Consider the following 12788-nt stretch of genomic DNA (forward strand, 5'->3'; position numbering starts at 1 on the left):
GCAGAGCTTGGATGTTGCAATCCCAATGGGATGTGCAATTTCACCCACCCTTTTTGTGTTAGCCATGGAAGTTATTGTGAGGGCTGTAGAATCAGTGGGACCAGGTGTTGCACTTGATGGCGGAGAGGAGTTACCACCAATACGTGCGTTCATGGATGATCTTACCCTTTTGGGTCCCAGCACGGAGGCAGTGGAAAATGTACTATCTAGGCTCGAGGAGCTAATGGATTGGGGAAGAATGAAGTTCAAGACCAAGAAGTCAAGGAGCCTTGTTCTTAGGAGAGGAAAGCTTTTTGACTTTCATTTCACCCTTTGTGGAGAGGAGATTCCATCCATTCAGGACCAACCAGTTAAGAGCCTTGGGTGATGGTACACAGAGGAGCTGAGAGACACCAAGAGGGTTCAAGAGACAGCAGAACAGATCAGCAGAGGTCTGATGTCTGTTGACAAGTGTGGCTTGCCTGGCAAGTTGAAGTTGTGGTGCTTGCAGTACAGACTGATGCCACGGATAATGTGGCCGCTAACTGTCTATGAAGTGGCAATGTCCCACGTTGAGGCAATGGAATGGAAGATCAACAAGTATGTGAACAAGTTGCTTGGAGTACTGAGCAGCCTCACCAATGTTGCAATCCACAGTAGCCAGACAAAGCTTACCATCCCAGTGCAATGCCTTGTTGAGGAAGTCAAGGTAACCAAGGTAAGATCATTCTTGATGCTTCGAGACTCAAAAGACCCTGTCATCAAGAACACCCAGCCGGATGTGAGATCAGGCAGGAAGTGGTCAGCCTGTGTAGCTGTTGATGAGGCAGAGTCCAGATTGAAGCACAAGGAGACGGTTGGGGCTATCCAGCTAGGCCGCCAGGGACTTGGATGGACAACCCACAAGTGGTGGTCATCTTCTACAGGTAAGGAGCGCCGTGAGCTTGTAACACAAGAAATACGAGCAGTAGAAGAGTAGAAGAGGTTAACTAAAACAGCTGGCCTGGCCAAACAAGGAGCTTGGAACCTGTGGGAAAGTGTTGAACAATGACACCTATCTTGGAATGTTCTGTGGCAGATGGAACCGCTCTGCATTTCTTTTTTATGCAGAGCAGCGTACGATCTGCTCCCAACACCTGCCAACCTCAGCACCTGGTATGAAGATAAGACAGACAGGTGTGCTGCTTGTAGCGAGAAGGGAACACTTCAACATATCTTGAGTGCATGAAGAGTCAATCTTTCCAGCGGCATGTACACTTGGAGACATAACAATGTTCTCAAAGTTGTAACAGAAGCGGTTGAACAGAGAGTACTGCAGCACAACTTATCCCATGCCCCAGGCTGCACAGAACATCGCATATCATTTGTGAAAGAAGGCTCCAAGTCAAGGGTGTACAGCGCAGGCTCACGATCAGGCATACTTTCTTCAGCCAATGATTGGTGTGTCAAGGCCAACCTGGACGGGAAAGGCAGTTTCCCGGAGCAAATAGCTTTCACAACTTTGCGTCCAGATATAATCGTATGGTCTGACAGCTGTAGAGAAGCGGTTATTGGTGAACTCACAGTCCCCTGGGAAGACAACATCGATGAAGCCCATGAGCGCAAGTTAACCAGATATGCAGAGTTACGATCAGAGTGCAGAGACAGAGGGTGGAAGGTCTCATGCTATCCATTCGAAGTAGGCTGCCGTGGGTTTATTGTGTTCACTCTCCAGAAGTGGCTGCGTGACCTTGGCTTCACTAGAAGGGAGATCAAGTCAACCAGCAGGGCTGTAGCTGAGGCAGCAGAGAAAGGATCAGCATGGGTGTGGACCAAGTATGTCCAGAGGGGCAGATAGTCAGACAGTGTATACATATCTTGCAAACCCTTCAGTGGTTGCATAGACACCTGAAGAGCAGAATATCTGTTGGATGGAAGTGACCAACAACTCTGATAGAGGCAGATGCCAAGTTTTTAAGCTCACCAGTGGGAGGTGGTGTTTTAGCACTGCTGGCCTACCACCTCGAGAGAGTCTTGATCATAAGCGGGCCGAATCTCCTGAAGACAGGTGGCAGATCAACTGATGATTCCACTGGTGATAGCACAGGACAGTTAACATCTTAGTCCATGTGTATTTTGTAACTCTGCATGCCGTTGATGAAAAATCTGATAACGATTAAGAGTGATACAGGTCTGACAATGTGAAAACTAACAATAGACAAGCAATATGGCTTACAACATAAGTGAATGGCAAATTACTTAAAATGGAATTGAACACTGGGTTGGCTGTTTCAGTCATTCCATAAAACAATTTTGAATGGCATTTCAAAGATACTAAACTGAAGCCTGCAGATACCTAACTAAGAACATAAACCAGAGAAAAGATCATGTGGGAATGATATTCGTAACAGTGAAATACAACAAATCAAATCAAGTTTAATTATTACTCAAACCATACATACTGTAAATACAGCTGAACGAGACAGTGTCCATCTGGGGCGAAGGTGCAAAGCATTTAAAATTAGCAAGCAAACACTCAAAAATAGCAAGTAACATAATTCAAAATATCGAGCAAAGAAGCATATTCACTTGGAAAAATAAACACATATAGTCCAAGACCCTGCGCAACAATATCCAGCAATCAATGGTACAATCTCCTGGCAATGTACAGATGCACACAATCCAGCCTATCATTCCACCACTCAAACACAGGAGGGCAGCACCGATAGGAGAGGCCAGGCACCAGCCAAACTCAACCATGCTATAGCGCTTACGCTGCTGCAGACCAGCCCGAGGCTTGAGGCCTAGTTCGCACAACTGAGGCTACACAGCTCCCATGTCAACTGTCCCTCCATCAGACAAAGGTAACAGGCTTGTGGCAACTTACATTATTACTGTCCAACAGGTTCTTGCAATTGCAAGTGGTATGTCCAAGGCGATCTCCCACGGCTATACTGCACCAACTCTGATGCTTCCGAGAAGCAGGGAACATTATGGCCTGCAGTTGGGTCAACTCCCCCATACCCAAACCGGCTCCTCTGATATCCCAACAAGCTCCTTCGACACCTCTGCCGACCCCTTTGACACCTCGGCTAGGTGCGCCGCCAACACCAGTCCAACTACTTTGATCAACAAGCAGCTCACTGGTGGAGTAGCCCAGCAGTATCCGATGTTCTTTGTAAAATAAAAAACAAATTTTACGAAGAAAACAGCACCTTTGGTTGGCTCCCGAGAGGTCGCTGCATTCACACGTGCCACCATCTTACCGGAAGTAAGAACCAGCAAGCCAAATTGGGCTTGTATGTGGTAAGTTTAGAGGGCCAGCTTTGTGGGGACGTGAGGGGCTGAGACAACTACAACTCGACTGGCGATGCATTCACCATTTACATGCCACCATCCCCTGCAATAGAGTCAACTGAAAATGAATTAAGAAAGGTTCTGGATGATGCCACACTGCCTTCATGTTGTACACCATGAACCATTGCCCAACAGAAGGCAAACAGGATTTAGTGCCAACCTCCGTGCCTCTGGTTGGAAAGCCAGTTAGACCAAGGAAGCACCACGATGCTCAGAGAAATTGTGAAAGTGACGAAGACAGTGGTAATGACTACAACAGCTTTTGTAGGCAACGTATCTGAGAAAGTTTCTGCTATGTTGATTAGGCAGTTACTTGTGAAATGCAGCTTGGTTTTAAGCTGGAAGAGAGTTCAAGGAGCTTCAAGGAAGTTGCAAGAATTCAGCTTTTTTGAGCATTAGGAACCAGACTCTACTCTGTGCATATTAAGGTAATTGCATGAACTTCAAGTGGAAGACAAAAAAGCTGCTTGTAAAAGTGGATGCAAGGACCAAAGCCCAGAAAGATCAGTGGAAGGCCACAAAGAAAGGAGTCAATGGAGATATGAAAACAGAGGATTCGTTAGATGATGTAGTGGTTGAGGAAACTCAAGGGGAGAGATCAGATCATAAAGGAAGCAATAGAAAGATTAATAAGAGAATACTTCAGAGAACTAAATGAATCTTCCCAACATCAGATGCACAACCGAGAAAAAAGAAAAAGGCAAGAAAAAAAAGACAAGTTGAAAAAGGGCAAGAGATAGAGAGAAAAAATGTAAGTGAGAAAAAGAGAGAAGGAACGTGAGAAAGAAAAAGAACGGAAGTGAGAGTGTGAATGATATCGGGACCATGAGTGAGACCATGATAGGGATCGTGAGAGAACCAAAGATAAGGAAAGGGAGCATATTTGAGAGAGGCATTGAGAACAGGATAGAGGGAGCGAAAGAAGCTGGGATGGGAGAGAAGCAAGGAGTGAAGGAGATCCAGAGAGAAAAGCCGAGAAAAGAACAAAGGTGTCCAGAGCTGTCAGAACCACTTACTGCAGTCTCAGAGTCAACTCCTACAACCACTTCGGAGGAGGCCCTAGAACCTGAGATTGTTTTCAGTCACAGGTCTCATTTGCTGAACAGAGTGATGTCCCTTGTTGAGAAAGCCATTAAGCCACAAGAGTAAGAAAGCCTTCACAACAATTAAATCTTTTAGACCTGAATGGGAGAATTTACAATTTACCATGCTGTGGATATCTATATAGTTGTTATATCCTATCATATACCGTATAAATTGTATGTATATATACAGTGCCTATAAAAAGTATTCACAACCCTTGGAAGTTTTCATGTTTTATTGTTTTCAACATAGATTTAACTTGGTTTTTTTTGATACTGATCAACAGAAAAAGATTCGTGTCATAGTGAAAACAGATCTCTACAAATTAATCTAAATTATACAAATATAAAATACAAAATAATTGATTACATAAGTATTCACCTCAATTAATATGACACACCAAATCATTACTGGTGCAAGCCAATTGGTTTTAGAAATCACATAATTAGTTAAATAGAGATCACCTCCACATCTCCAAATGGAGAGTTAAGGTGTTTCAACTGATTGTAGTAAAAATACGCCTGTATCTGTAAGGTCCAATTGCAGGTGAATGAGTATCCTGGCAAAAACTCCACCATGAAGACCAAAGAACACTTGAAGCAGCTCCTCGAAAAGGTTATTGAAAAGCATGTTGGGAGATAGATATAAGGAAATTTCCAAGTCACTGAATAACCCTTGGAGTACAGTTAAGTCAATCATCAAGAAATGGAAAGAATATGGCACAGCTGTAAATCTGCCCAGAGCAGGCTGTTTTCAAAAACTGAATGACCATGCAAGAAGGGGACTAGTGAGGGAGGCCACGAAGAGGCCTCTGACAACACTGGAAGAGTTACAAGCTTCAGTGGCTGAGATGGGAGAGACACCGCATACAACAACTGTTGCCTGTATGCTTCACCAGTCGCAGCTTTATGGGAGAGTGGCAAAGAGAAAGCCACCAATGAAAAGCTCATATGAAATCTCAGCTAGGGTTGCCAATATGACAGAGCTTGATCAGTTTTGTAAAGAATGGGGAAAGATTGCGGTGTCCAGATGTACAAAGCTGATAGAGACCTATCCACACAGACTCAAGGCTGTAATTGCTCCCAAAGGTACATCTACTAAATACTGATTTGGAGGGGGTGAGTAATTATGCAACCAATTATTTTGTGTTTAATAAACAGTGAAGACTTTCCAGGCACAGATCCATGATCTCGCAAGACTAACGGATGTCTTTACTAATTGAAATGTTTAGACCAAATTGTAGAAATTTCACTTTGACATGAAAGAGTCTTTCCTGTTGATCAGTGTTAAAAAATCAAATTAAATCCATTGTGATTCAATGTTGTAAAACAATGAAACATGAAATCTTCCAGTGGGGGCAGTGGTAAAGGATGAATACTTCTTTTTATCAGCACTGTAAGTTGAGAGTTATAGGCACTCCTCAGTCGTGGTTGGTAGCTCATCTAGGAGAAGGAAAACTCTGATTTCAAACTTCTGTTGCCTTGTGGTTATACCCAACTCATGGGGGAAGCTCCGGGGGTACACCCCGAGGGAAAAATTCAGAGCTGGAGTCCCTTAGGCAGTCAACGTCGACTGACAACTCTTGCGACACTTCTGGTGCCAAACTGTATTGGTCTCTGCTGTTCCTTTGGGTTTGTCAGATGTGTGGAGAGGGGGAGCTTGCTACACGGCCAACAGCTTGCTCTCCATATCGTACTGCCCTGGCTTGCATATCTAGGCAGCCAGGATGCAATATCCATGGTCAACTCTGACCGATGGAAGCTTCAGTCAGTCAAGTCGGAGATACATTCTGTATTGAGTTGGAGTTCATAGCTAAGCAGGGAGGAGTGTTGTGTATTTAATGTTTCAGAATATTTGAGTAATATTGTAAATATATTGTTTGATTAAGCATTCTCTGTTGTTTACATAATGCATTGTGGGTTATACGTAAAGGTATGTAAATAGAATGCGTATTCATGCCACCACGAGATACATGCACATGACTCACTTAAAATAAAAATGATCCTACGAGTTAATTCCTAGCCCCCTTGTTTTCCTTTTAAAAGCTGGCACAAAGGGAGCTCTGTCCATACAAACTACAGTTATGATGTTGTTTAGATTATGCACTTACCATATTGAGCAAAACATGTCTCTTTCTGGGATGTGTTTCTGAATGAATCCTGTTTCAAAAGACCATCATTTATTAATATTTATTTTGTTTATAGATATAAGGATTATTCTGAAGTTTAATTATGGACAGGATCCTCCTACCCCGAACACCAATTGGTAAATTGGTTTATTATTGTCACATGTACCAAATTAGTGAAACTCTTGTCTGGATGCCTAACTTACATTTCCCATACGGATCCTTTACTCCCAGTTGAAGGAAGGTCAGTGAACCCCTTGTGGGCAAAGGAGTATGCTTCAAAGATAACAACAAAATCGCCTGAAGAAATTCAACATTATATCTAAAAACTGGGAAGACATTGCACTCAATGGATGCACCTAGATGAAATCTGTTCAAGAGGGAGCTGCGCTACATGAGAAGGACCTCTGCTGTGCCATAGAGAACAAGCAGCAGCTGTGAAAGGAGAGACTGAAAAACCAAGACCCAGTAACCACAGTCACCACTTACTCTTGGCCACACTGCACCAGAATATGTGGATCCCACATCGGTTTTTATAGCCATCTGATGATCCACCAATAGTCAATCCTTTAGGAGAACATCACAATTGAATCGAGTGATTGATTTAACATCCCAAGTGGGATTGCTTCTTGTCAACTGCCTAAAGACAACTTTGCACAAGGTCTTGTAACAGGGAAATAAGGGGATAGAGAATGTAGTCTTTTTCTCTGGATAAAGTTCTCTCACTCAAGCTAACAAATCTTGTCCTTGGTCCAACCTTGAGGATAAATCCACTGATGAATCATTTGTGCAGATAAAAGAAATGCGCACAGTCTACTGTAGATTAATGTAAGCATGCCCCTGTATAAATCAATGGACTATTTTCACAAAGGCTTGAAGTAATATTGACCATGTGCATTTACTAAGCCTTAAAGTTGATGTGTATTCCTGCAGTTTATTCACTGTATGATGATTACAGATGAAGTAGTTGTTCAAGAAAAGGCAATCTTGTAATCTAATGAAAGCAGCTGGAATCAGTGCAGTGTGAACAAATCTCCATGCTGTACTGAGGCCATGTTTTACTGTCTGGCTAATCAGTTTTACCTGCTCGACCACACCTATTATACGTTTCCTTTGTCAAAGTATCCACCTTGTTCACCAATTTGCCACCCATCACTTATACATGTAGTTCAGACAGCCAACAATTTAATTGATTACTTCAGTGACACAAAACTGCAGAGGGCCTATTCTGCATTGTACCTTTAAATAATTAATGAATGATATTTTCAGGGTACGTGATAAAATAGGCAAAAGTCAGTATGGTTGCCTTAAGGGGAAATCTTGCCTGACAATCTGTTGAAACAGACAAAAGAGGGTCAGTGGATGTTGTTTACTTGGATTTTCATAAGGTTTTGACAGGGTGCGGCACATGATGCTGCTGAACAGATAAGAGCCTTTTGTGCAACAGGAAAGATACTGGCATGGATAGAAGCTTGGCTGACTGGCAGAAGGAAAACGTTGGGAATAAAGAGGGGCTTTTCTGGTTGGCTGCTGATGACTAGTGTTCAGCACGGGTTGATGTTTGGTCTGCTGTTATTTGTTAATGATCTGGATGCTGGAATTGATGGCTTTATGACCAACTTTGCAGATGATACAGATAGGTAGTGGGGCAGGTAATGTTGGAAGCAGGGTGTCTGCAGGACTTGGACAGATTAGAAGAATGGGTAAGGAAGTGACATGGCAGATGGAATAGTGTAGGGGAGTGTATTATCATGCACTTTAGTAGAAGGAATAAAGGTGTAGACTACTTTCCAAATGGGAATTAAGTGCAAAGGGACTTGGGAGTCCCAGTGCAGGATTTTCTAAAGGTCAACTTACGGGCTGAGTTGATTGTAAGGAAGGTAAATGCAATGTTAGCATCATTTCGGGAGGACTAGAAAATAGGAGCAAGGATGTAATGCTGAGGCTTTATAAGGCACTGGTCAGACATTTGGAGTATCGTGAGCAGCTTTGGGCCACATATGAGAACAGATGTGCTGGCATTGGAGAGCCCAGAGGTTTAGAAGAATGATTCCAAGAATAAAATGGTTAATGTTAAGAAGAGCTTTTAATGGCTCTGGGACTGTACTCGCTGGACTTTAGAATAATGGGGGATGGGGGGAGGTGGCAAGATCTCATTGAAACTTACTGAACATGGAAAAGCCTGGATAGAGTGAACATGGAAAGTGTGTTTTCAACAGTGGGAGAATCTAGGACCAGACAGCACAGAATAGAAGGATATCCTTTTACAACAAAGATGAGAAGGAATTTCTTTAGCTAGTCAGTTTGGTGAATCTGTGGAATTCATGGCCACAGACAGCTGTGGAGGCCAAGTCACTGGGTATATTTAAAGCTGAGGTTGAGTTTCTGGATTAATAATTTAGTTCTGGCTGAAAGAACAAGGCAGGACAAGAAAGGATTCATTGACTTGTTAATGGTAATAAACTGCAGCAGTGCTATTAAATCAAAGTTTCCAAAGGTGAGAATTGGCATTGATGTTGATGGGTTAAAAGTGCCAATTGACTACAGATCAATAAATTTCTCCAAGCACTGGTCTCTAACCTTACTTCAGAAATTTCCTAGCATATTTTTGTCTCGTTTTTCAGAAATAGGGTCCAGAATTTGAAATTATTACAGCAAAGGAAACTGGAAATGGAAATATACATGTGGATGTTGGTCTTGGACATTGTCACACTGACAACAGTCTACCTATCCTACCAATGGATTTACAGGATTTTGCAGAGCCAATTGGCAGTAATGGCTTCGCCAGTGCTTTCAGATTTCTACGTGTCCATGTCCATGAAGCATACACAGGGTATCCACAAGACTGTAAGATATAAGAGCAGAATTGGCCCATTAAATGCAGCCAATGCTTGGCCTCCACAACCCTCTGTGGCAACAAATTCCACAAATTCACTACCCTCTGTCTGAAGAAATTCCTCATCTCAGTCCTAAAGGGATAATTTATTCTGAGGCTGTGCCCTTGTTTCTTGGTCTCTCCTATTAATGGAAACATCCTCCCCATGTTCATGCTGTCCACGTCGTACCTACTTTATGTCAGTACTTGGTCATTGAAAACTCGTTTCTTCAGTTGGCTAAAATGGATAGCAACAAAAATGTCAGTTGTTTTTGCTACCAGGTTTGGATATGGCCCAAGTGAAGAATGAGAGGCACTGAAGCAGGTTGATAGTTCACAAACTTTATTGCGAATGTTTAAGGGAAAATAAATAATAAACGCTAGGCCAAATAGGCCGTTAACTAAAACTCTCAAATGGGAACCGAAGCCTATACAGCGGCCGAAAAGAAAATCTAAACATTAAATGAATACCGCCAGTCTTCGAAGTCAGTTGACTCAAAAGTACAATTTCGCAAGGAAAAGGCTGAAAGCAAAATAGACAGCAAAGCGTTGCTGTTCTCTGTCCAAATCTCGACAAGCATGACGATGACAGTATGGAGTTAAATACTATTATGAATAAATAATTAGCTGACACATGCAAATTCAGAAGCGCAATTGCCGTATCTACCTTGCTGCCGAATCCGTGGTTGTGACAGTTTTGCAGTAAATGACACCAAAAACTTACTAAAGCATGTGTGTATTATCTCAGGTAGCATGGAGTGAGATGAATACCATACTTAAGGAAATACTGAGCTGTGGGTGGAAAACTGGTATTAATAATCAAACGTAATTCAGGAGTATCCCTTCCATGAGATAGGAGATTGATAATTAAGTATATGAAAACAATTTTATCAGTGAATTTAATTTCTTTTTACAGGTCATCAGCCTTGGTTCCTAATATTTGCCAGGTCTTCACCACAACATTCAGATTAATTTATTTTATCACATATACTTTGCAATGTGTCACTTGCGTTAACAAACAACACAACCCAAGGATGTGCTAGGGCAGCCCTGAAGTGTGTCCGCACTTTCAAGTGCCAACATAGCACGGCCACAATGATCAGCAGAAGACAAGCAACAACAAAACTACAAACCTCTTTGCTCCCTCCTAACCATGCTCCCACTTAGGCACACACACAGACTGTCCTCCAACTCCAGGACGGCCCACCTCAGGGCCTCCAGCTTCCAGTGGACTCGCAGATCTGAGGTTGTAATTGAAGTGTCCTCTGAATCAAATGATGGACTGGAGGCAGTGTAAGTTCTTTTTTATCCAGTCTGGTGATTATATCCATTTGTGATTATGTTAAGATTATAGATCGCAGAGTAAGTTAAACGGTTGGCACATTGTCAAGGATATAAACGTCAAGGAGAGCTGGAGACAGCATGTGTTAAAAAAGCTGCTGGACTCATATGGCTGATTGTCATTTAAGTATGAATTAACCATTCTGAACACTGAAGGTAAGTATTCAAAAGTAGTATTGTCCCAATCACACTTTTGATTTCCTGACAGTCCCGAGAGATGTTTCTTCTAAAATAGTGCTTTGAGTGAAACTCCTTACTAATTTCCATTTTGTAAATCCAATCTCAGCCAACTGGATTTATTTGTTGTGTATTTAATCTTCTGGTTCATGTAATGTTGCTTGGAAATGCAAAAATTTATCACTCCCCACAATAAAATTAGGATTTCATCTCAAGAAAATGTCTAAAACAGTAAATTCAGTGGAGCAAATTTAATCATTTTTGGTAATAAAAAAGTTTTAAAATACATCTTTATAAAAAGCATGTTTTATTGTACTGAATTCACACTACATTTACCAAAACACAAAAGATCCATAATCTGACAGTGAACAAATTCCAATCTTTAAAAAAAATAAATAAAAAATGATGTTTTTTTCCATTCTGTACATCACTGACAAAAGAAATCAGAGGTTGCCAGGTGACAGTCAGTTTTGTGTCAAGGTTGCCTAGTGACAGCCTTGGGTCACCTATTTAAGCTTTAGTAATATATCCTTCTCGAATCAGGAAATCATAGATCTTTCTAGTTTTGTTCACATCTATCTTAATGAGAGTCCTTGCCTGGGCTAGCTTTAAACCACTTAACCTGCTGCTTTCATTCATTAAAGCCGACTTGTATTCCAAGTATGCTCCGGGAACCAGTCGCACCATCTGACATAGCTGGGAAATGGGTGGAGGAAGGGTAGAAAGAGAAAATCCACAAACAGCATTATTCCAACATAAATTAAAACATTTTATCCAAATTTCATGTTTATAGGAAGGCTACGACATACCAGAACAATAAAATGTGTCACTCATCTTTTTCTAAGTAGCAGTATTTCTAAAATTTCCATTTTAATAATACCATTGAGATTCTGCTGCTTTCTCTTAAAGGTAAAAGCTATTGCAAAAACTACTTTAGAATATCAGGTTAACTCGCAACATCTTGGTTGGAACTAGAGGTAGCCTGAAGAAACTGTAAGTAACCAAAATAAAATTTGATTAGAATTATCGTATTCCTCCCCACCAATAACAGTACAATCTTATACTCCCAGAGTTAGCAGCATTGAGACTGGCGCCTGTACCTCTTTTTCCTTATCATTGAGTTTCTCTGTCCCAGGTAGGCCCGTGAGGTTCAGTGGGGGTGCATTTCTCCGACCTGCTCCATCCATAGCAAATAAAAGGAAAACAAATGGAATTTCAGTAAAGAATAGTACAGATTAAAAAGTTAATCTTCCACACTTCTTTGGGTAAGAAGCTGATAAAACAGCGTGCTAACTGTTCTACGTTTACCATGGACTTAAAATATCTGGGGTTTACCACAAATGTGTAAATGAATTTAGCATAGGGTCTGAATTGGTAATGAAGTGAGCAATAACAAGTGATTGGAACATTCTTTCCTATACAAAAAGTACATCAATTCTATTTGAAATATTTCTCAAAAGCAGTAAGGAATGGGCAATAAATTTGGCCTTGCCAGCAGGGTTAATTTCCTGTGAGTAAACCGGAAAGTCAAAGTTAGTGAACTCCAAACACTTTGTAAAGCTGCTAACATTACAACTATTGGGACAGTAAGGAAGAAAGGGAGCAAAGGATTACTGCTGCAATAGCTGGTTGATAGAGAGTCAGTACTCAAATGCGAAACACATGATCTCTTAGTGGAAACAATTATTGTACTCATCACTTGGAAATTCAATACACTCACTGAAAAGCTATGCTTTAAAGAACCTTGGGTCAGAAACAAGAATTTAATTTAATACCAATTCTCTAACTTGTACTCCCTTCAAGCATACTTCCTATCAGGATAGGGATATTGCCCATATACTCTCAGATTCACTGATAAAAGAATTGAAAAAT

General features: G+C 41.4%; 1 protein-coding gene across 5 annotated transcripts in view; it reads right to left on the reverse strand.

Moving 5' to 3' along the window:
* Positions 1-9805: 9805 nt before the first annotated feature.
* tada2a (transcriptional adaptor 2A) overlaps positions 9806-12788 on the reverse strand; it is a 51514-nt gene continuing 48531 nt past the window's right edge. For 3 of the 5 annotated variants that reach the window (XM_063031100.1, XM_063031103.1, XM_063031102.1), the window contains 2 exons: positions 12017-12099; positions 9806-11612 (listed from right to left, as the gene is read on the reverse strand). In XM_063031100.1, the coding sequence (XP_062887170.1) occupies positions 11427-11612; positions 12017-12099 (269 nt within the window). In that variant the 3' untranslated portion in view covers positions 9806-11426. The remainder of the gene's footprint in view (positions 11613-12016; positions 12100-12788) is intronic. The other 2 variants (XM_063031101.1, XM_063031105.1) reach the window with 2 other exon arrangements.

Source organism: Mobula hypostoma, chromosome 23 (assembly GCF_963921235.1).
Source record: "Mobula hypostoma chromosome 23, sMobHyp1.1, whole genome shotgun sequence".
Taxonomy (NCBI): Eukaryota; Metazoa; Chordata; class Chondrichthyes; order Myliobatiformes; family Myliobatidae; genus Mobula; species Mobula hypostoma.